Consider the following 27,149-nt stretch of genomic DNA (forward strand, 5'->3'; position numbering starts at 1 on the left):
GGTGTCAATTTCAAACATACTTGTTTACCAATGTTTTTATTTCTAATCAATGCTATCTGAGAGCATTGTTTACATCTTACTTTTTACCCTTCAGACTGTTGGAAGGACTAGAAACAGCATCAGGTATTTCACAACAAGCAATTATCAAACCACATAAAACTGGATCCCAAACATTACACGGAAAAAATATTTTATTATCGCATATTCTTTTTTTTATTTTGACAAAATAAATATAAAAACTATGAAGAGAAGATAATAAAGTCCTCGGAACAGCATAATACTTCTCTTAAAGGTCAACCTTTAGGTCCCTTATCTTCACAAACTTTTTAGCGTATTTATCTTAAAACTTTTTTTACTCTATTATTAGTACCAGAAGAAATAAGTGGAAAAAACACTCACTTACAAATAAATGATGCTTCCTGGAGATTTTGAACACAATTAAACATCACTGTTAAAAGTCTCACCAAAATCCCAAGAGTGAACCGGTTCCAATATGTACAGTGTTTCTTCCACAGTTAAATTCTGACAGACAAGATAACTGAGAAAATAAACAATAACTGACAGAAACAAAAAATGACAACAAATTCTGTTTTTAACTGATCTTAAGTGCATCTAGGTATTACAACTATTCAATATTCTAGTGTTTTCTATTAAAAAACTGTCGTTTATTCACGACAACAGACAATGGGAAGGAAGTCTTAAGTAAATTAGAAGGACTTATATAATAGCTACAACTCAAAGTTATCAATGCTGGGTATATAAATCCAACCTAATTTTATGACACACCCTCTAGTGGTTGGCAACAATAGTATCAATATCATAAATATCCTTCGTGGGAATCAAAAGTTTTGAACTTGATACAACTTGCACAAACAGAAAGAAGGAGGATGAACAGAGGAATGAACCAACAGTCATACAGACAGACAGACAAAGTGATTCATACACGGTATACCCCTAGAGCCGGAGCATAATAACTAGCTTATTGAATGTTCAGTACCCTACAAAGTAAGCATAGTTGCTATGATATGATGGAGGACACAGTTTATAAAAAAGTAAATGAAGCATTAATTGCAAGTAATTTAATGTCTTTTTTGTATGAACACCTGACAAACTCCCTTTGATGAATTCCATTACCGTGTTACTTGAATAGTTTTGATCAATAGATCTTGGATGTTAAGTAAAGAAAGCATGATTTCTAGGTAAAGGTGATCAACTTTTAGTAATTTTGTAAATAAACTCTCTTATATGCATCCCTATCGCATGTTTTGGTCTATTGGTATCTGAGAACTTAACTTTGACATAAAATGAATTTATGTAAAGTTAGATGGAAATGTTAATAAAAGTTAGTAGGAGTGATACACTGAAATGTGGTATATGTGACCTTGATAGAAGACTTTGCTAGAACTTCTTCTATTTTTGGCACTGGTATACCTAGCTAGGTTTCAAATGACCTAGTCATGAAAGATTTATAATCATATAAAAGAGAGGCGAAAGATATCAAAGGGAAATTCAAACTCACAAGTCGAATATGTCAAGGGATGGCAGTAGCTCAATGGTCCTTAAAAACTGATAGAAAGCCTACAAACTTGACATTAATAGGCACATTAACAACTAAAAGTCTAACATTTCCTGCAACTACATTGCAGCCACTATACCATTGTTACAGAGCTGATGTATCATGTTACTTAACAACAAAAAAACAAACAATATAACATTAATACCTGCTTGACATTGACAATGGCTTAAGAATCTTTGATACATTAGTTTATATCATGTGGAAAAACAAGTTTCAACCCATTCATAAATCAGTAACTCCCACATGATAAATATTTACACCTGTCAAACATCAATTTAAAGTATGTAATTTAAGTAGTCAATAAACAATAGCACTGAACATCAAATTGTTTTACAAATTTGTACTTTTTAATGCATGAATGTTTCTTGTTTAAATGATAACTTGGTAAATCATAAAAATATCAATGGTTAGCAGATATACTTCCTCCAAAAAAAAACACAAGGCTCAAAAAGAATAACTCTCATGCATTCATTAATTCTTACCCTGAAGAAATAGTAAAGGCATTGTTTTTAGGTTCAACAGAATTTTCAGTTTGCAGACCTGTTTAATAATAGGCAAATCAGAAATCTTTGTGCAAGGTCTTTCAAATTATTAATACAATATTTTAAAACAACTGATCCTTTATGAAAATCAGATAATTAGAATCAAATATTTTCATCTTCATAAAATAAAGAATCAGTGTTGAGACAATTCAGCATGGTCAGGTAGTTTCAAAATTAAAATATTTTTTATTCACTTGCAGTTCATTGTAGACACTTGCAACTAAATTTTGCTGATGTACGAATCTAATATTCCCATCACCTTATCTAACCTCATGAAATAAAGAATCTTTGTAAATCTTTCCTTATAGTATTCCTACATTATTATCTAAGCTTGATCAGGTTGTTCAAAAGAAGAATTCTCTGAGTAAACAATAGTTCAACCATAAATCTTAGTTTTTAAACAAAATACACAGGAGTAGTTTCACAACCCAATATATTAGTTTTTTTTTTAATCTCAATGAAATACTACAATTTTAAATATAAATAGTTGTGATATAACTATTGATTTTTGGCACATAACATTATAAATTACAAAGTTTAGACCATTTAAAAATGCATTACTTGAGTTGTTATGTCATTTGATCCAATTTTCCCATAATTTATAACAATTCTCAACATAGTTACTTTGGCAGAAACCTCTGATCCTGAAAATTGTTGTTTTTAGGGATTAAATATCAACCATGGCACCTTTTGGTCTAAAAACATTTTGGATCATAGGTTGCAGCCATGGCTTTTCTGAAGCTTTTGGGCCTGAATAATGCACAAACTCACTGACAATATCTCTTAAATGTAATGACTTTGAAAAAACTTACCTAGCATTTATGCTTTTATGACCCATATTTCAATATTTTTATGATAAGGTTGAATTTCAAAGCCATATTTTGGATAAAGAAAACCTTGTCCTTTCTTTGGAATTTTATGCGACTGTCATACAAGTGAGAGGTTTAGCTAGCTATAAAACCAGGTTAAATCCACCATTTCCTACATAAGGAAATGCCTGTACCAAGTCAGGAATATGACAGTTGTTTTCCATTCGTTTGATGTGTTTGAGCTTTTGATTTTGCCATTTGATAAGGGACTTTTCGTTTTGAATTTTCCTTTGAGTTCGTTATTTTTGTTATTTCACTTTTTTCTTAAAGGCTTTAAATTGTATGCTGAATTAGTCAAAACTACGAAATCAAGTATCCATATAGATTTGCATCCACAAAAATAAATAAACTCACAGTTCTTTGGCACCAATGAGCTATACAATATTACTGCAAACTTTGCATCTGACATTAAGGCCTAAGCAAATTATGAAGAACTGGAGTACGGTACTACGAGCAGCACTCACAAAATAATACCAACACCTCTTGCATATTCATCTCAGCATACAAAATAATGACCAACACCTTGTGGACAGACAATCTAACCTTATTCAAATTACAAGTTCCAAAAGCCAAAACAGAGCTGTATAAGAAATCTTTTATATATTCAGGATCTATTTTATGGAATAAATTAATATCCCTGAAATAATCAACCTCAAGTACAAGCTCATTCAAAACAGATTTGAAAAATTACTTGTTGGAATATAAAGAAGCTGTGTAATTTTATATGCATAATAATTTTCTCACTTACTTAAACTTTAAATATTGTTAAGGTATAATATGAATGATGCCAATACTATATGAATTCATAATTTTTACCTATTTTGAAAATTGTGTATTTCATAACAGTTTCTTATTTGATTTTTCTTATATGTGTGTGTTAGTTTGATTATTTTGTAAATTGTTTGTTTGTTATATTTCATTGCATTTCATGAGGGCTTCCCTCTGTTGTTGGTAGGCAATGATCCTTAAAGGCTTTTGAAAGTTCTGGTGAGTTAGACACAGTGAACATGACATTACAGATATAACTCCAAACTTTATTAGCAATACACCCTGATGGTAGGCAACAATGACATCAGATATCATTGATAACCTTCAAAGCACTAAATATTTTTAAGTGGGATACAATTTTTTACACTTGAAACTGTTTGTGACCTTAACTTTGCTAACAGACAATCCATCCTTATTTGTGATACCCCTCTGATGGTTGGCAACAATACTACCAAGTATCATAAATATCCATCAAAGCATTCAAACGTTCTGAACTGGGCATAACTTGCACGGATAGCCAGATGGATATCTTCAAAGCAATGAGCTGACATGAGTCAAAAGCTAAGACAAGTTTTTGCCTTGTAGGATAAACACGAACATAATATTCGTCCCTTTGAACAAACACCAAAACTAAAATTAACAGACGTACAGATGCTTACTTATGCTAAACAATCACATGGTTCTTTGTAAAAATGAGGCAAACAAGTGAAGATTATCGTGTACGGGACAAGCATTACACAAATAAAAATAACATTGGGAAGACCTGCTGTATTGAAATTTTGAAGCTATAGTACAAAAATACCATCATATTAAACAAATATAATAGTTAAATTGCATTGTTCTTACTATCAAAGACACATCAGAATACACCTTATCGCTATTCCCGCTTGACCCGAGAATCTGTCCCGCTTGAACTTTTGCCGTCATACAACAATCACTTTTCCATTGTGGCGTCAGATATTTTCTATTATGACGTCAAAATTTTACGGGAACTTTTGTGATGTACAGTAATGGCGGACAAATAGCGATAAGGTGTATGAAGTGGGAATCCTAGAATAACTTTGGCAATATACTTTGTAGAACTATTAGTCTTTTTTGTAATGACGAGTAACATTTAAAAATCAGCATGAATCATTTTAAATAAAAAGAGATGATGGGTACATTGTTACATCATTGAGACAGCAACAGAATGACATAAAACACAGAAGACATCTAGAGGTCAATATATGGGCTTCAATAATAGACAGGTTTCTATAAAATAAGCCAACCTCTAAATTGTCCAGAGTCTAGAAAAACTGAATAAATTCAACAGATTATTAAAGATACGCCATCAACACCATCACCCTAAAAGACAAACAACATGCTATGACTATGTAACTAAAGACGATGACTAAAGAGGTAACTGACTTGGAACAAGCACCTGCACATAATAATGCTTGAAACTCTTCAAGGAATTACTTTTTTGATGGTTTCAATGTGAGAACATGGCTTACCTGACAACCTTCACAATTTTGTTTTACCCTTTACATATTTTGAAATCTAACATATTACATGTACAAATATGAAGCAGATTCTGATTGCAAATTATATTATCATAATTCAAAACAAAGCCATTATGTACAGTGATTATTAAAAACAAATTATCTGTTTGACATTTCTGTGGTTATAGGCCATAAAAATTTACTGTCTCCTGGCAGAAAAAAATATGTTAGGTGAATGATTACTGCATATTTTATATTGACCACAGAGGGAAATGTTCTGGACTTTACTGTGCTCAACCAAATGTCTAGACATCAATGGTGCTTTACCAAAAATGCCCACTAAATGTGTTAGAGTAGGCAAGAATATTCAGGGTAGGTAGGGAGGCAAGAAACAGAACTATATATCTTTTGGCCTCATTCTAAACTCTACCTTATCTTCACATTCACTCTAAGGATCCCAAATATTTCTGTCAGTTTCCGCAACATTATGTAAACAAATAAATTATCCTTGTACTTATACATGTATCAGACAAAACAATCAGCCAAATCATCTAATAAAATCTGTTTTTGTGAAGAGTGCTAAAGATAAGAAAATAAACAAAGGAAATGAAAAACATAACCTTTCAGGTCAATAAACATGTAAAAACATTGCATTTGACATGCATTAAGTTTACCTATCTGCAGTGATAATGATGTTGAGATAAGAAAACGGATTTTTTGTTGAAAGAAATGATTTGCTTCAAATTAAAGACATTTGGTTTTTATTATCTATAATAAAAACAACAGATTGTGTGAAGTCAAAATATGTGTTCAGTTAATATACATGGAAACATCAAGTTGATGCAAACAATTATCTTTTATAAAATACATACATTACTCAGAAAATTCAATGTTAACACAAAATCTATTGAAGCAAATGGTATTCCTAACCAGCAAATCAACAAAAACTAATCATATGAAGTTTTATTAAATAATTAATTAAGATTTTTGTTTTCTTTTTCCTTTGTGAGTAGTGTTGTGCAACATAATCAAAATGATTCATTCATTTTTTTATAGAATAATAATGAGGCTATTTTTTTTGGAGTCACTTTCTTTACAGTCAGACGTATTTATGGAATAATATAGTCAATACTCTTTGGAGTCACTTTCTTTACAGTCAGATGTATTTATGGAATAATATAGTCAATACTCTTTGGAGTCATTGGAGTCCATCCAATATTTGTAAATCTCATAACATTGATTGATTGATTGATAGATAGATTGATTTGGTGTTTAACACCACTTTAAGCAATATTGAGTCTCATAACACATAATATAATATTTGTGTAAGTTTCATAAGCAAGAAGTAGAAATATAGAAATAAGAAGATGTGGTATGATTGCCAATGAGACAACTCTCTGCAGAGACCAAATGACATAGAAGTTAACAACTATAGGTCACCATATGGCCTTCAACAATGAGTAAAACCCATACCACCTAGTCAGCTATAAAAGGCCTCAAAATGACAAATGTAAAATAATTCAAACAAGAAAACTAACAGCCTGATTTATGTACAAAATAATGAAAGAAAAACAAATATGATAAATAGACCATTTGTTTGGAGGTCACAAGACATTAATATATGTAAGACATAATACATATACCTAAATTAAACATATATTTGATAGGGAATAAAAACCTATTTAAATTAAAATTGTGAAGTCATATGTAGTTGTTAAAATAAAACTTAACCAAAGTCATTCATGTTTAAAATGAAGGTTAATATGAACTAATTTTTCATTGACTTTCAAAAACATGTACACCAACAAAACCGCCTAAGTTGTCATGTGGTAGCGTGCCTGCCTCCCTTTGGGGGAGGTTGTGGTTTAAATCCATCAACATGTTAAATCAAAGACTTTAAAAATGGTATTTACTGCTTCTCTACCAAGCATTCATAATTTAGGAGTAGGGCATCCAGAATTACGTGTAAGGGAGGGAATATGTCTACAGACTATTTTATTGTGTGACCAAGCACATATCTGGCTCTGGGGGTCAGTATAGTACAAAACATATTTCATTAATATGTTACCATACCCTAAATATACATATATATGCTGCACCTTAAGCATTACACCCATCATCAAAATCCACAGAGAAAATATCATACTTCTATGATTTGTAGTTCCTTTTATCCAAACCTTTGATGCAAAATTTAATGAATGAACAAAGTTATATCATCCCCCCTATCACTGATGGTCCAGGAGATGAGTTCTTAGATAGAGGTACATAGTTGCTTTACATTCAAACTGTGTTCTCAACATATGATACAGCCATTAAGATGAAGTTTTCTTCAGCAGTAGTTTAAATGAAACAATCAATTACAAGTTCATACCTCCAGACTTTTTCAGTGATCCACAAAATAATTTGACATAGCATTATTACTGTTAGTGTTGAAAAATTTTATGACCACAATACATAATAATTCTGAAATCAGGATATGGTCTGTTTACATGATGTTTACTCACATTTCTATATTTATGATTGTGAAATTTAAGACAAATATTATTCTGAGAATTGAGGTGGATAATTTAAAGAGGTTAGGATGTGCTTTTAACAAAAGCAAACAAACAAAGTTCAAATCTCCTTTAACTTTACATTAATATCTCCTGTATCGTGATGAAAGTCAATTGAGTATTTAGTTGTGAAATCTAATCTGTCAACTTTACAGATATTTTGGGAAATTTGTTAAAATGTGTAGAAAAAATTGTTATGACATTTTTTTTTATTTTATGTATAAAATATTCCAATAAAAAGTTACAGTTAAGACAACATGATTAGTCGTCCTTTATTCTTCTGTAGTGAAGTGAAAGTAGTTGATTTGATGAATTGTATCTTAAAAGTATTTTTAGCAAACCATATATAATTTATTTTTAATTACAAGGGTAATATTTTAAATTTAAAATCTACTGATGAAAGTGACATTTTTTTTTCTGTCAACATTGATAATCACATGTACATTCCAAAAGGATATAAATGATCTTTTACAACAATAAATATGGATTTGACTAACCTAAGGGGATAGAAAGCTGGCTCAATACAACATTTTCTGAGTAATCTTTATTTCATAAAACAAGTTCAGAGGCATTCAAAGATATTAACATTTTTTTGTTACATAACAAAAGGTCATTGACATGACATGTACATGTATCTTAAGTTTTTGATCTTTGCAAGTCCAAAGTTTTGTCGTAACTGCATGATTTTGGAACTTTAAACAAATAATCCAAATGATAAAAACTATCAATATACGAACCTTTATTTTTATACAATTACTATGAATTTCCGAAAAATTATACATAAAATTTGACAGCCTTTAAAAATTAGGAGAGAAAAAAAAAAAAGAAATAAGAGAAAAATGTTGAATGGTTGAAGGGACATTCCTTTATCACCAATTACCTGGGAGAACATTTATTTACTATTAATTACTACTTGATGTACATTATTAATAGATTTTACCTGTTTGTTTACTATCAAATGCACAAATCAAATCTCTTATCAAATATTTATCAATACATTATATCTCCAATACCTTCTTCAAATTCCTGATTTTGTTCCAAAGCCATGGTGATAATTTTATATATCCTATACAGAATCCACTCATATTCACTTGACCACTGTCCCCTGTTTTTTGTGACAATCGTAAAATGTCATTGTAGATCAATCAAAGCACCGAGCATCAGAAACATTTGTAATATATCATATACGATAAATCCAACATAACTGTAATAATTTGCATAGTGCCCAGAGGTAAACAACAGTTGTGTGTGTAGTGATTCACTTCCTAAAGGAAATTAGAATATTGTGTGATCCACTCAACAGCTTCTGCAGATAGGACGAGATAAAAATGATGTACTACTATAATATGAAAATTCGTCCATTTCATTGTTGCACTTTGATCAAGGAAAAAAGTATTTAAATCAGCTGTATAAAATCTGCTTCCTTGTTGACACTTGGTCCTCTCAGTAAATACTAGCATCTTATTGGTTAAGTGTTTAAAGGTAAAGGTTAATTTATCACTGAAACACTTAGCCTATAATTCATTAGTAAGTCATATCTAAATCTGCTTGTTATTATTATATGAAGGACTTAACATTGTTTTATTCATTTGTAATAATATTGTGGTAAGGAAATTTACTGACGGCAAACAATACAAAATAACTATAATCACTGTTTTAAATACGATGAAATACTACAACAAATTGTCATTGAATTTAAGGCCACAAAAATTATAAATTTTTTATACTATCAATATTGCTTGCATTTTTGGTAACTTCTCAATTTTTTCATGCACAAAAACTATTTAAATATTCATTTCCTAATGGGAACAAAAATTTGATAAATAAATACATTTTTCATTTGAGTTCATTTTAACATTTTTCATTTGAGTTCATTTTAACATTTTTCCTTGGCTTCATATATATATAAATATAGAACAGTCTATAGAAAAAAACCAACCAGCAGATTTGATACATATGGGACAGTCTGATGATATATATATATATATACAGAAAAATAAAGTCGAAGATGCACTTCAAAAGTTTTAAAAATGTATAAAAATGCATTATCCAATAACAGATCAAATTTAAATAAAAACATGTGTTGAGAACTTATTGTAGTTTTTGCTCAATTGTCTATTTATAGTAAATGTCAAGCTAATAGTTTTTAATTTTTTCATGCACAGCTGTTGATATTTTTTTCCAAATGGTAACACAATTCTGAAAATAAACCTTCCATTATAAAATTAGGTATAGTAGTGCAATTGTCTATACAGTATGTCAAGCTCTAAATTGCCCCAAGTCCAGAATAGTCAATTTTCAATTTTCACTGTCGTAAAATGTAGCACTGTTAAGACACTTTGTATGTGGTCAGTTCAGATCTGTTCATATAAATGAAAAATACATTTGGTATATGTGTCAAAGAATTTGACATTAATCAATAACAAACATGTGTCCACTGACACAATATCACCAAAAATCTTTACTAGAGTTACTCATGCATATAATGTAGCTCACTTTAACTTAATTTTAATACAGATCTTATTTACTTCAAAACATTTTTGTACTGACAACACATCATTTCTATTTGACTTTTATTGTAATATCAATGCAACAATTAAGCATGTACAAAATATAGGTCGCAGTGACACTCTTTAATCGGATCATTTAGACCACAAAATTCTTTTTAATGCTGAAGATATGGCCTTTAATAAATACAAGTCTTTTTTTTATGCCAAAAAACATTGAAATGAAATTTCATAATCGAACAACTAGAACAGTTTTTGAAACCATTAAAAGATAAAACAACGAAAGCACATATCATTATATGTTTACAAAAAATTGAGGTCATATTAAAATCTAAACAATGTAGGTTTCATAAGAATGTTAATGCACATGCAGTCTTTTCACCTGACATTCACAAGACTTAATTGGATCAATTAACTTTACTTTGAAGTATTCCATTTAAAATTGACCCTAATTGTTTAATGATTTTACATTTCCATTATACAGATGACTATATATTGACTATGGTGAAAATAAAGTTCTTTAATTATCCTACAGTCTAAGAATAGATTTTGGAACACTCAATCAGGCTTAAATATATAAAGATATAGCTTTATTAAATCATAGAAAGCCAATATATAGATCCTGACCCTAAAATGTAGGCTAACATACATTTATAGAATATAGCACAAGAGCCTGTATCCTTAAATTAGAAGCTAATTTGAATCAATTACCAAAATTTGTGTCAAATTATGCATATAATCATTGTTAGTTAATACAAACTTTCAATGGCTATAATGTGCCCAGAATAATATTAACTAGAAAATTCATGATCAGCTCTGATGTCAGTTTTCTGCAGAAATAGTTCTTGCACTATATAAATATAAATCGTTCTTAAGGGCATACTATACAGTTAGAAGGGAGGTAATGACATTGCTATTATTATTTTTTCGCGACGTCAAACTGCAACATGCAAGGAAAAGATGCACTTTTCGAGAGATTTTAATCATTAGCTTGAAAACGAGTACATGGACCCCTTTTTTTTAAAAATGAATTACTTCCAAGGAACTGTTACACAAATTAAGAAGATACTTATGTAAAGAAGATATTTCAAATCTTTCTACAAAAATCTGCATGCGTTTATCTTTTGAAACAAAAAAGTTAAGTATGTCTTTCCAAAGGATAGAAATGTTCAAGAAACTGAAATTTTAAGTAAATGTCTATAAAATTTCTACCCCATTTATCTCTAAATTTAGCACATGAAGGTATATTTCTTATTACATATTTGAATTAACTAGGTAAAAAAAAGCTTGTATGCAAATTTTCGTAAAAAATCACTGTGGGATCAAAACTGTATCGAATGCCCTTAAGGTAACAGGTACGTAAATGGGTGATCTCACGGGATTTTATGAAATTTTGCATACAACTAGAGCATGAGGGACTGCACATGAACATCAAAACAATTATACATATAACTTTTATACTTTCTGAGACATAGCAAATAAAATATTTGGATAATAGTAGTACAAATGTTTTATAGAATACAGGTAAATATCGTAAAAAAGTTCAGCAATTTTGTCTTAAAATTAACCTTTCTCAAAATACTGTCCTATGAATTTTCTTTAAAAATAATATATTATTGCTACTGAGATTTCCACTGTATAGATATAAAACTTATAAAGGGTCACCAAGGATTTATAGTAAGACAAAATCCTTGTGTACAGCATGGAAAAGCGGCGAAAAGGCAAAAATAATTGTGACGTCATTAGAAATTTTTACTTGAATGATTTATACAGCAAAAACGAATTCAGATACCCCCTGTGCACTTTCATATCAATAAAACAGAAATTTTAGTGGCAATAATATATCAGTTTTAAAGAAAATTTGTAGGACAAGTTTTTGACAAAAGGCAATTCAAAGTCAATTGTTTCAATATTTTTTTCTATATTTACATGCATCCTATACATTGAACTTCTATCTACAGAATATTCAATTTGCTATATATCCCAAAGTATAAAAGTTAATTTTTCAATATTCATATGCAGTTACATAATGCTCAAATTGCCTGCAAAATTTCATAAAAATCTGTGAGATTGCCTGTTTACATACCTGTTACCTTAAACTGTTTATAAAATATTGAATACTTTTATGTACCAGGTAATTAACAATAAAAAAATGGTATGTTTTATTCTAGTTGTTTAGTATAATACATGTATGTAATAATATACTTTTTTCTTAGCTGTTTGTTACAGTGCACATGCGAACCCCATCCCCAAAAAAATTATTAAGGGCAGAACTCTAGAATGCCAAAACTGTCAAAATGGAACATGACCTATATTTATTACTACATTAATTTTGTATATTTTCAAAAGATTTGGTCAGCAGTACTTTATCATCAGGAAACATAAGTGTGAAATTGGACAACACACAAATAGATGGACATGTGCATAACTATATGCCCCCAATTCAATGGTAAAAAATAGAACACAAATAGCAACTTATGTTGACACAGAGCTTCAAAGAATATAATCTACAGAAATAGTCATAGGAATGATATGTTTTTTTTTACTGCAAAAGAAATACAGTTTGTTGTAACTATGACAGATTCTACTTGAACGGGAATGCAGAATGACACATTTGTTAGGATGATAGGAACAAGAGAGCAAATGAATGATTCTAAATGGAACAAATGGTAGAAGTTGCAGTACAAGAGAACAAATGACACATTGCCCTGGAATATGAATACAAATGACACAATCTACAAAAATGGAAGTAACATGACACATTCCTCTGGAACAGACTTTTCAGTCTTAAAACTTTACTCAGTACTCAAGAGTACAAAATTCATGCTATAAACATCAAATCCAGTATTTTGAGTGGTTCTGTGTATGATAATCAATAATTTTTATGACCACAAGGCCTGGAATACAAATGACACAATCTACCAAAACATATGTAACATGACACATTCCCCTGGAACAGGAATTGAAATGACACAATCTACTTAAACTAGTAACATGACACATTTCCCTAGAAAAGGATTATGAATGACACAATCTACCAAAACAGATGTAACATGATACTTTCCCACTGGAACAGGAATTCAAATGACACATTCTACTTAAATAAACAACATGCCACATTCCTCTGGAACAGGAATTCAAATGACACAATCTACTTAAACAAACAACATGACGCATTCCTCTTGAATAGGAATACAAATGTCACAATCTACTAAAATGGATGTTACATGATATGTTCTCACTGGAATAGGAATAAAAATGACACAATCCACTAAAACAGATGTTACATGATACGTTCCCACTGGAACAGGAATTCAAATGACACAATCTACTTAAACAAATAACACAAAATAATCCTCCTAAACAGGAATACAAATGACACAATCTACTTAAACAAGTAACATGACATTTTCCTCTAGAACAAGAATACAAATGACACGATCTACTAAAACAATTGTAACATGACACATTCCCACTGGAATAGAAATAAAATGACACAATCTACTTTAACAAGTAATATGACACATTCATCTGGAAGAGGAATACAAATGACACAATCTACTAAAACAGATGTAACATGACACATTCCCACTGGAGTAGGAATAAAATGACACAATCTACTTTAACAAGTAAAATGAGAGATACATTCATCTGGAAGAGGAATACAAATGACACAATCTACTAAAACAGATGTAACATGATACAATGCAACTTACCATGAAACAGGAATGCAAATGTCACAATCTACTTATATAAGGATAGAAATAATACATTCTAATGAAATAGTAATGTACATTACATTTGACAACAAGAATGTGTCCATAGTACATGGATGCCCCACTCGCACTATCATTTTCTATATTCAGTGGACTGTGAAATTGGGGTCAAAACTCTAATTTGGCATTAAAATTAGAAAGATCATATCATAGGGAACATGTGTACTAAGTTTCAAGTTGATTGGACTTCAACTTCATCAAAAACTACCTTGACCAAAACCTTTTACCTGAAGCGGGACAGACGGACAGACAGACGAACGGACGAACAAACGAACGAACAGATGCACAGACCGAAAAACATAATGCCCCTAGGTGGGGCAGAAAAATTATAGGGAAAAGACGAACAGAATCACAAATATACATTTAAATCTTCTCACAATGTACATTTATTAATCTCACTTGTTAAAATTGATGTTGCATGGACCTGAACCATGAAGAGGACACCAAGTGACATGTGGCGTAAAAGTAATTTGAATGTCACATCAGCAAGAAACTGCTACATATTGTTAAGAGTTCCTTGCAAATATTTAAGCATATTTTTAAAATCAGACAAGAGATCTGTCCTTTAAAACTGTTTGATTGAATTAAAAGTTCACTGAGGTTGGAATATCAATAAAAACAAGAAATACAAATGGCAGGTTTTACCGTTTTTATATATGTGGCATAATATGGCAGGTTTTACTGTTATTATATGTGGCATCATATTTTGTCTAAAAATGTGTGGCACCTTCATTCAAAATAATACATGACAAGTCAACAGAAGTAGAAACATAAATAACTTTTTCTCCTTAATGAAAAAGCAATCTACTGTGGATTCATTTATTTTCGTGGGTACCAATTTTCGTGGATGAAGGAAAAATCACATGTTCGTGGATATTTAATTTCGTGGTTTTTCCAAACTTTGCATACAAAACTATAGAAAATTTGACATTCGTTGAACATTTAATTTCGTGTTTCAGCTGTACCCACGAAATCCACGAAAATTGGTATCCAACGAATAATAATGAATCCACAGTATACTGAAATAGAAATGCTAATGCCATCATCTACAGACAAGAATACTCTCTACAGACCATGGTAAACAAATCACATTTTTCAGTAAAAGAGGAATACCTGAGTATGTGTTAAGTCAAAAACGTCATACTACATTAAGTAACCCCTTTTTGGTCAATTATGTTATTTGATTTTATCTCATTTATGTTTGTTCCACCACCATTTTAATTTTTATTCATACTGTCTAAACGTTGATCCAACTATAGTACAGAGATCATGTATCAATTTATTAATAGCTTTATATTTTCATATCATGATTACCGAAATACCATATATAAACACAAACTTTAACATAAAATTTAGTTTCTAAAAGAAGCCTATGGCATATTTTGCAGCAAATATTGGTCAGTGAACTTTAACCTATTCTTCATCCTTTTATAAATGAATGGTTAACCACTGGGTGACAATTAAAATCCCATCATGTGACTCTCTATAATTGGTTATAAATGGTCGAGGTTAACATAAGAATCTTTCAATGATGAAATAAAAATCACACTTGGTTTTCTGCATAATTGCTACAAAATCAATCAAGGTATACTTCTTGAGAAGGAATAAGAAGATTTGGTTTCAGAAATTGACAATTTCTCTCTACTTCCTTGAAAAGACTGCATAACAAAATGAACTCCAAAAAACGTAGCTGTTATTGATTGTTTTGAATTAACAGATCAAATTGTGTTCGGGAGAAATATTTTACATATAAAGACCTCTCTTTAATAAATATTTCTAACAAAATCTTATGGATTGATGCATGTTAATATTTCATTTACTGTGGATTCATTTAATTTCGTTGGTACTAATTTTTCGAGGATTAAGGAATAATTGTATATTTGTGGATACTTTATTTCATGGTTTGGCCGAAGTCTGCATACAAGCTTATAGATAATTTGTATTTTGTTGAACATTCAAAATAGTGGTTAATCTCTGCCCACAAAATCCACAAAAATTGATATCCAGCGAATATTAAGGAATATTATGATAGATAAACTTTACAATATTCTATATCCCATACAGATTTGCCTTATAATTCAATGTTACTTAAATTCTGTTGAAAAAAAAAGTTTAACAATGATCAATGAACCATGAAATGAAGTCAAAGTCAGATGAACCCTGTCAGATGGACATGCACACACTGAATACACAAAATATACCGGTAGATAACCAATACTGCATAAAATTATTCAAGGATAACTTCCATTTGAAATAATAATATAACAAAACTTCCATCACTCCACAATTGAAGTACTTTTGATAAAATCAACTTAATTTTTACATATCCATCTTATAATCATTACAAATGTAGCTGACCCTACTACTTATAGTATATGAGAAAATAACCTAATCACAATCACAAAAACTTAAACTTGACCATGAAAATGAGGTCAAAGTCAGATGAACCCTGTCAGAAGCACTTGAGAATCATTCTATAAACCAAATCATGTTGTGAATCTTATAATGATGTATTTCCCATTTGGTAATAGTGGTAAGAATTTACTCAAACTTTAAAAGCTCAATATTATAAATATTTGACTAAGACATAAAAAGTTATATAGGAATCGAATTTGCGTACATATAGAGTAACTCTTTGTTCGATTGTTTTTTAATAGACAAGCAACTTAAATAAATAAAGCATCCCCCTTTTTTTTATCCTTATATTTCCATTGAAGATAGACCATGGATTTTTTAACTTTATAATATCCCCAATTTTGTACTGCTGGATTTGCTAAGAATTGCTCATAGATTGAGTTCCAACCATCCGAACAATTTAATCATAGTACTACTAAGATAATTTTAATAACAATTATTTAACAGCAAAAATACATGAGAAATAGTGGAGATACAACACTATAAAAATATTTTTCTCGGAACTTACTAGATTAATAAGCCATTATAATTCAATGGAAGTATGGAGACAGAACAGTGTAGTTCTGACAAAAACTTGTAGAGTGTAGAAATGTTGTATTATAGTTGTATAGGGAGATAGAACATGCACTTGGATCTCAAATATATAGCTATCTCCATTTTTATTAAAAAGTGTACATATAACACTATAAGATTCACATGACGAAATATTGTTGACTATTACTTAGTACTTATGGTATCCTATAACAGCATAATAATGAAAACTATTAATTGACCACTGAATATCAAGTCAAGGTCAGATGAACTATGTCAAACAGACATGTACACTTTACAATCATTCTATAAACCAGATATATTGACCTATTAATTATTGTATATGAGAAACTGAACTTTGTTAGTCTGGGAAACATGATTTATTTATTAGTTGTAATTGGCTTTGAACTTGCTTTCAGAAACTGTCAGTTCTCTTAGATCATTATTTTCTGTCTTAAGTCTTTTTTTTTTTAGTTATTTTGTGCTTTGTGTCAATATGATGTGTAAAGCTTTTATCAACTGATTTTTACAGTTCGGTTTTATGTTGTGTTGTTCCACCATTGTTCCAGGTATGGGGAGGGTTGAGTACTTGCAACCACGTTTAACCCTGTCACATTCTGTATGTGCCTGTCCCAAGTCAGGAGCCTGTAATTCAGTGGTTGTCGTTGGTTGCTGCCTTTCATTTCTTTTACTGTTATGTATATTAGTGTAAATGTTGGTTTTCTCATTGGAATTGTTTAAATTTGTCAATGTCAGGGCCTTTTATAGCTTACTATCAGTATGGCTAATTTTTTTCATATTAAAAAACACCTTCAATACTATGGGGTAACATACTGCATGACGATTTCTCTATACAGGAAGCAAAATACTCATGATATATCTGCTTGAAAACAAAACGGTCATGCCAATCACTGACTTTGAATTGAAAGAATAGTTTCATTACGCTGAACCCGCTTTCTACGAACAACTTTCCATAGCAATACGCTTAAATTTTTCATCTCTTGATCAGTTTGAAGAAATTAATTTAAAATGCAACTTAAAAGTGCTTTGACCCATAAGTATTCTGAAAGAACAGAGGTTCTTGGATAAGCACAGTAAAGAAGCACAATACAAATTATACATGAAATGCACGTTATTTAAAAGCAATATGGCTACTGCAGGAGATAAACATCACAGATACATAAAGGAAATACTATTCAATACAATATTACAGAATGATTGGGGTAACTGAAATCAAGGCCAAAGTACCTATCATACATATGTCTAAGTGTTCCCAAAGTTTGACATAAAATTTTATTTACAAGTGATCAATCTCTTAGTATTTTCAATATAAAATTGAACATAAAAGTATTTGCAAATGGTACATGATCTATACTCAATGTTTCCAAGATAATAAACTGTTATCACAGAGATATGTCTCGCCTTTTTGTAACTTTGATAATGCAAATGTTGAAATTAAAAAAGCAATACTTTTTAACATGTAAGTTATGCAAATATTCAAAGTTGATGAACCATGACTGAAGGTACATGGCTAAACAATCTCCATGGAAATGAGATGTGCCAGTGCTAATACAACTGCATACCAAATAGCATTGACTTATTATAGGTCGTTCCCTTTAAACAAACCTAAACACAAACATTAACTTGTAAACTATGTAAAAGTTTCAAAGTCAATGAACAATGATGAGGTGGTGGGGCTATATAATCTCCAGGGAAACGATACTTGCAAATGCCAAGAAATTTGCATACCAAATACCACTGACTTAACATTAGCAGTTCATCTTAAAAGTGATCTAATCACAAACTAATAGGTGTGAACTAAGCAAAAGTTTCAAATTCAATAGACCATGAATGAGGGGATGGGGCCAAATGTTCTCCATGGAAATGAGATGTGCTAATGCTTATACAACTGAAAACCATTTAACATTGGCCTACCACTAAATGTTCCCCTTGAACTGACCTAATCACAAACTAGTACATGTAAGCTAAGCAAAATTTTCAAAGTCAATAGACCATGACTAAGGGGGCAGAGCCAAATAATCTCCATGGAAATGAAATATGCCAATGCTTATACAACTGCATACCAAATATCATTGACCTACCACTAGTGGTTCCCCATAAACTGACCTAATCACAAACTAATACATGTAAACAATGCAAAAGTTTCAAAGTCAATAAACCATGACTGAGGGGGCAGGACCAAATAATCTCCATGGAAATGAGATCTGCCAATGCTAATACAACTGCATACCAAATATCATTAACCTACCACTTGTGGTTCAGCATAAACTAGACCTAATCACAAACTAATACATTGTTGACATCGCCGCCACTGACACCGGAAACAGCATACCTATGTCTAGCTTTTTGACTACGTCAAGGTGAGACAAAAATGGACATTTAATAGTGAACTTAGTATAGTATTAATTCCTGCTTGTTGGATAAAAAAAATGTTTTCCATTGTAAAGAAAAGTATTTTGGCACTTCTTTTTATGAAAATAACATGAACATAACTAAAAATTGACAAACCAAATGGCCATTCAAGTGAAATTCTCAAAGCTGCAGATTTATTTTTCTTTCTATTTTCAAAATTTATCATAATAATTGTCTATTTTCAACCCAACAAACTCCAATCCAATAAAAAAAAAAAGAATTTCATTAAATTTATTTTGGTTCCCTGGTTAACCATGTTAAGAGCAGCAGAATCCTGTTTACATTAAGTTTTTTTTTTTATTAAGAAACACCTTTAATACTATGGGGTAACATATTGCATGAAGATTTCTCTTTACATGAAGCAAATACTCATGAAATATTAAACATATTCTAAATCAATGGATTTCAACTGTTAAAAGATATGTGTAAAAACCTTGGATGGATATCTTACAACAGTTTTATTAATAGTTTTATATAGAATCAACATGGAAGAAATTGGCTTGAAAAAAGGATAAAGAAAAACAAGATAGACAAAGATCAGCTGATTTACCTGTAAAACCAAGCAACTGTTGCTTCTATAGAGCATACAGATAAACAATGTGCAATCCATGAATGGAAACAATTAATACCATGACAATAAGCAACAGGCAAATCCAGTCAAAAAGTCTGGATTTTGAAAGTAACTTTGAGGTATCATTGGATCTAACAGTCAAAGTAGCTATTCCAAAGCTGAAATACTGTAGAAACATTAATTTTCGTGGGGTTAAAATTTTGTGGTTTTGTCTCTAAATAAGATTTCAACGGGATTTAATTTCAAGGTTTCCAGGAAATGGAAGCAATATGATATTCGTGGGGGTTTTAATTTAGTGGATATTATCTATCCACGAAATAAATGAAATTAAATCCCCCACGAATATTTCTGCTTTTACAGTATGTAATTTGCACTAAACATTGTTTTATTAGAACAAATTTTACCTTAACCTATGTTTACCTTAATTTTTTTTGTTTTTCAATAAATGTGATTGTCATGATCATCACCTCCAATTCTAAAAAGGGATCACAAAGTATTCTTTTCCAAAAAGGCAGGGAGCGATTGACCCTTAACAAATTTCTGTAACGGTTGCATACAAATATTATCTCTATCAATCAGTTACAGATTGTGAAAAATTAAAATTCTCTTTACTGTTATTTAAATGTTTCTCTTGTAACACCTGTATCATACATTGTAAGTGTTAAGCGGCTGCTGATATATGTGGACAATAGAACATAGGGAAACAGCAAATGTGGACCATAGAACATAGGGGAACAGCAAATGTGGACCATAGAACATAGGGAAACAGCAAATGAAGACCATAGAACATAGGGCACAACAAGTGGACCATAAAACATAAGGAAACAGCAAATGTGGACCATAGAACATAGGGGAACAGCAAATGTAGACCATAGAACATAGGAAAACAGCAAATGAAGACCATAGAACATAGGGCACAACAAGTGGACCATAGAACATAGGGAAACAGCAAATGTGGACCATAGAACATAGGGCACACCAAGTGGACCATAGAACATAGGTCACAACAAATGTGGAACATAGAACATAGGGCACAACAAATGTGGACCATAGAACATACGGGAACAGCAAATGTGGACCATAGAACAGAGGAAAACAGCAAATGAATATCATAGAACATAGGGCACAACAAGTGGACCATAAAACATAGGGAAACAGCAAATGTGGACCATAGAACAAAGGGGAACAGCACATGTGGACCATAGAACATAGGAAAACAGCAAATGAAGACCATAGAACATAGGGCACAACAAGTGGACCATAGAACATAGGAAAACAGCAAATGTGGACCATAGAACATAGGGCACACCAAGTGGACCATAGAACATAGGTCACAACAAATGTGGAACATAGAACATAGGTCACAACAAATGTGGACCATAGAACATAGGGCACAACAAATGTGGACCATAGAACATAGGGGAACAGCAAATGTGGACCATAGAACAGAGGAAAACAGCAAATGAATATCATAGAACATAGGGCACAACAAGTGGACCATAAAACATAGGGAAACAGCAAATGTGGACCATAGAACATAGGGGAACAGTACATGTGGACCATAGAACATAGGAAAACAGCAAATGAAGACCATAGAACATAGGGCACAACAAGTGGACCATAGAACATAGGGAAACAGCAAATGTGGACCATAGAACATAGGGCACAACAAATGTGGACCATAGAACATAGGGCACAACAAGTGGACAATAGAACATAGGAAAACAGCAAATGTGGACCATAGAACATAGCGCACAACAAGAGGACCATAGAACATAGGGGAACAGCAAATGTGGACCATAGAACAAAGGGCACGACAAATATGGACCATAGAAAACAGCAAAAACATTATGGTGTTTCATTTGAATCTAAGATATGCATAGAATAATAAAGTAGCCTATATTTTTTAATTGATTTTTCTTATTATATACTGACAAAGTATTCTGACTCTATAACATGAAGTTGCTTTGATATGGACCTTAATCCGAAACTTCACTAAAGTCAGTCTGCATGAAATGTAAGTCATATGCAGTGCCTGTTTTACCTTTATTTTTACTAAAAGGATTTATTTTGTTCAATATGTGAGTTGGATGACCAAATCATTACATGGATCAGGATTAATATAAAATTTGTGAACTGAAAAAAATGTTATCCTTCTATGACTTATAGCAGCTTTAACCTGGACTTTTTCCCCAAAACTAACCTTTACAAAATATTGTTCCTCTGAAAGTTCTGGTTGCTTCGAAAAATAAAATAAACTAGAGGCTCTAAAGAGCCTGTGTCGCTCACCTTGGTCTATGTGCATATTAAACAAAGGACACAGATGGATTCATGACAAAATCTTGTTTTGGTGATGGTGATGTGTTTGTAGATCTTACTTTACTGAACATTCTTGCTCCTTACTATTATCTCTATCTATAATGATCTTGGCCCGGTAGTTACAGTGGAACATATTTTGTAAAAATTTACAAAATTTATGAAAATTGTAAAAAATTGACTATAAAGGGCAATAACTCCTTATGGGGTCAACTGACCATTTTGTAGATCTTACTTTGCTGAACATTATTGCTGTTTACAGTTTATCTCTATCTATTATAATATTCAAGATAATAACCAAAAACGGCACAATTTCCTTAAAATTACCAATTCAGGGGCAGCAACACAACAATGGGTTGTCCGATTCATCTGAAAATTTCAGGGCAGATAGATCTTGACCTGATAAACAATTTTACCCCGTGTCAGAATTTCTCTAAATGCTTTGGTTTCAGAGATATAAGCCAAAATCTACATTTTATCCCTATGTTCTATTTTTAGCCATGGCGGCCATCTTGGTTGGTTGGCTGGGTCACCTGACAAATTTTTTAAACTAGATACCCCAATGATGATTGTGGCCAAGTTTGGTCAAATTTGGCCCACAAGTTTCAGAGGAGAAGATTTTTGTAAAAGTTACCGACGACGGACGCCAAGTGATGAGAAAAGCTCACTTGGCCCTATGGGCCAGGTGAGCTAAAAATGTGTGGCAGACAAAAGAATAAGACAACCAAAAATGCCCATGCTCAAGCTTGCTTTTAAAAACGAAAATGGGACGGACTGAAAGATGGGACGGTCAAGGGTAACACTTAATGCCCCCTTTGCCATGCGGCGGGGGCATATAAATATAATGCTTAACATGTTAATTAATGATTCTGGAAATGGGTTTGGGGAAGAGCTATAATTTGTGCCTGTATCAAATCAGGCTAACTAGACCATGTGTTATTTGTTATTTGTTGTTGTTTATAAGTCTATTTTTTTCAAATGAGTCAACTTTTGGTGTGGTCTATTGTACTGTTCAATATTTTTTGTGATTCCTTATATTCTTGTATAAATTTTATATACATGTATAATAACCTCACATTGTGTAAATTCATAATTTAATTTGACACATGTACATTTTCAATTGCCATACTCTGTTGCCTTACTCTAAATAATGCTTTCAAATTAAAAATACGTTCATATCTTTTTTCATGTTTTTTATCATATTTTCTATCAAGATATAAATGATATTTGCTATTTATGTTATATTCACATAAAAGGGTTAGAAAAAACAGAAAAATCAACCAATATTCTAAATTTTACAATTTAAATAAAACAAAACACACATGAATTAGTTTGCAGCAGAAAATGTAACTGTTTCTTAAGATAATACCTGTAGTTATTGTAAAATTGAGAATGGAAATGGGGAATATGTCAAAGAGACAACAACCCCACCAAAGAGCAGACAACAGCCAAAGGCCACCAATGGGTCTTCAACGCAGCGAGAAAATACTGCACTCGGAGGTGGTCTGAAGCTGGCCCCTAAATAAAATTGTGTTCTAGTTCAGTGAAAATGGACGTCACACTAAACTCCAAAACATATAAATGAACTAAAATTAAAAAACATACAAGACTAACAAAGGACAGAGGCTCCTGACATGGGCCAGGTGCAAAAATGCGGCGAGGTTAAACATGTTTTGTGAGATCTCAACCCTCCCCCTATACCACTAGCCAATGTAGAATAAAGAAACACATAGCAATACGCACAGTAAGAATTGTTTAATATCAACTTAATTGTAATCATTTGACATTGTATTCTCTGCACTGTAAAAATAATTATAAAGTTATATGCCTTTGTATATTATGCAGTACTGTGGATTCATTATTATTCGTTGGATACCAATTTTTGTGGATTTCGTGAGTACAGACGAAATCAAATCTTCAACTAATAACACATTTTCAATAGGTTTGTATGCAGATTTCGGAAAATCCACGAAATTAAATATCCACGAACATGAAAGTTTTCTTTAATCCACGAAAATTGGTACCCACGAAAATAAATGAATCCACAGTATGTGTTTTGAAAAAATCAAATAAATGTTCAAAAAAATTCAACACATAAAAATATTATATGAATACAGTTCCAGTAATATTCAGAGTAAACAGCTTCAAGATATTACACTTTACAAGTAATTTTAAATTTTATCTATCATATGCCCCCTGCAGCAGGTGGGACATGTTAATATTTGATAAAACAATTTGATAGGTATATTGATCCATGTACATAAACAACATAAAATATGTACATACAGCTGCTAAACAAATGTTAAGAGAAACAAAAGCTATCCATGTGGTTTGTCACACTCTCAGTCAGATAATACACCAATATCCCATCGTAAATTTTCTTTATAGAACTTAAAGTGTGACCTGTTTTGTTTTTTTTTTAATATGATTATTATCCTACTTTTTGTTAACTACAGTATTCATAAATAATCAATATCATCATGATCATAAATAAATAACAAAATGCATTGTTTACAAATTACTTCATAGACCTTTTTTTTTTTTTCTTTTTTTTTTTATCACTATTATTATTATCCTAATTCTTGTTAACACATTATTCATAAATAATCAATATCATAAATAAATAATAAAATGCATTGTTTACAGCTATCAGGCTTTCAGCTTAATAAAAGGAACTATGGATCGAGGTCATTCTTCAAGTCTGATGAAAGTACACAAAAATACAGGTTGGAACAAATGCATAGTATATTTCATAATTCCTTTATTCATTTGTCACTGAATCATTTATAAATGACAAATAAAAATAAAGTCTGGTACTGCAAGGTCTAATTCATAACTCGGCTTCCAGTAACAATCAAAATACTTTTAATCATTTTTATACAGATTCAGTTAAAACTGTGGATTTTTGCGTTTGAAAAATTAAGACATTAATAATTTCTGCATATTTAACACTGTAAATTGCTTTCTTTTTTTGTTGAATTAATGCAAATGAAATTATATCTAAACAAGAAAGTAAATTTTCCATTTGTTCAGATGGATAGAGTTTAAATTTGTATTCACTGTTCAAAATCTAACCTGTCTTTTTAGTACTTTTCCATTTTATATGCATAAATTTGTCTTCATATATATTAAAACATAGAATGTTAAGTCTAGCTATATCAATTACAGATTCAGCCACACGAAGAACAACGTCTTACAGTGGCCTTAACCAATAACTGAACTACATCCATGTTCATGAAGACAGTCCTCCATGATTTTTCGATACTTGGAACTCACAATTTGACAAAAAAAATCCTTACCTGAGCCATCACTGCACATCGCTGGATAATTAGATAATATGTCTGCTGTGATCATCAACACCTGATCACGTTTGTTTATACAACAGCTGTCCTGGTCCTCGACACCATCTACACCATGTCTAATTACACTGGAAAGATTTTCCTTCAATTTATGATTATGTGGGGATCTCCTAATCACGTTCACAGATGCAGCATTTACATAAACATGCAACAGAACAAAGTCAAAATAAAGGTCTCACATATAAAACCATATTTGATATCAAAAATATATCCTTTCATTTCAGAATCTTTGATTATGACGACATCAAAGTATATTTAGAGCATCTCCCCAGAAAGATCACAATTCTTTGCGTCAGACTTGGTATTGATTTTTTTCCCTAGCTTGTCTACCTTCAGTTTGTCTCAGCCAGCTCTCTCAGTCCAGGTACACAGAATACTGTTTGATTGATTTGCCCAAATCTATACCCAGATATCTAAATGATATTGATCATATTCAGCCTTATATAAAACACCTATAAATAGATTTCTCTTAGAAGTAAATGCTTAACTGACATTTAATCATTATATTAATTTATGAGGAAATTTTAAATCCAATATTTCTATTTATGCATTCACTGTTTTCTTATAGCTACATTCAGATAAGGGAATGTGTAGTTGGCTGAGGCTCTAATGTAGGTCTTGTGACTGAGTATCAGAATATATTAAATTAATCTTTCGTTTCATTAATCCTTCACTGATAACTTGTGATGTATCAATAGAAATAGGTGAATACAATTTTTATGTTCAAAAGCCAATTATACAGGAATATTATTAACCATGGTTATTGCTATAGTAAACAATCATCAATCAAAAAGTGTAAAGATTTCCTTATGATTTTAGAACTGAAAATTAATATTGAATGTCTTATTGATGTTTATACCCTTCATATATATTTCCTTTAATAATCAATTTCTTAAATTTCTCTGATAATGAAAATATTGAGATGTGGCATGATTGAAAATTAGACAACAATCCACCAAAGGATAAGAAACTAAACAACTGTAGGGCACTGTAAGGCCTTCAATAATGAGCAAAAACCCATACCCTATAGTAAGCTTTAAAAGGTCCTAGCATGACAATATGTGAAACAATCAAATGAGTAAATCAACAGCCTGATTTATGATAAAAACAACAAAGGAAAAACAAATAAACATTCTAAAAATTGTAAGACATAAGTACTTAAACATTCATCAATGGCTACAAATACATCAAATCAAACCTGCATAAAAACGATTTGACAAATGTGCCATAAAAATGGGAGTTTTTAAATACCTAAGGATCATTAAACATTAAAATCATATTAAAAGTTAACAATTTAAATCTATCAATCTTCTGTCACTACAATTCATGTTGTACCAACAAATTACAATTCATGTCACAAAATTCTTTGTAACTAATCTGTACTTACATTCTCAAGTGTCTTTCAGGAGTGTCACAAAATCTTCATCAAAGGGAAGTAAATCTGTCAAAAAGA

The 27,149-nt window shown here is 31.2% G+C and overlaps 1 protein-coding gene across 3 annotated transcripts in view; it reads right to left on the reverse strand.

Moving 5' to 3' along the window:
• LOC127738358 (ras guanyl-releasing protein 3-like) overlaps window positions 1–26,847 on the reverse strand; it is an 82,370-nt gene extending 55,523 nt beyond the window's left edge. The window contains exon 1 of one of the 3 annotated variants that reach the window (XM_052249563.1): window positions 25,637–26,847. In XM_052249563.1, the coding sequence (XP_052105523.1) occupies window positions 25,637–25,691 (55 nt within the window). In that variant the 5' untranslated portion in view covers window positions 25,692–26,847. Of the gene's footprint in view, window positions 1–8,801; window positions 9,223–25,636 lie in introns of those variants that run through there. The other 2 variants (XM_052249564.1, XM_052249565.1) reach the window with 2 other exon arrangements.
• Between the last annotated feature and the right edge of the window lie 302 nt (window positions 26,848–27,149).

The sequence above is a fragment of the Mytilus californianus genome, unplaced genomic scaffold (assembly GCF_021869535.1).
Source record: "Mytilus californianus isolate M0D057914Y unplaced genomic scaffold, xbMytCali1.0.p SCAF_4, whole genome shotgun sequence".
Taxonomy (NCBI): domain Eukaryota; kingdom Metazoa; phylum Mollusca; class Bivalvia; order Mytilida; family Mytilidae; genus Mytilus; species Mytilus californianus.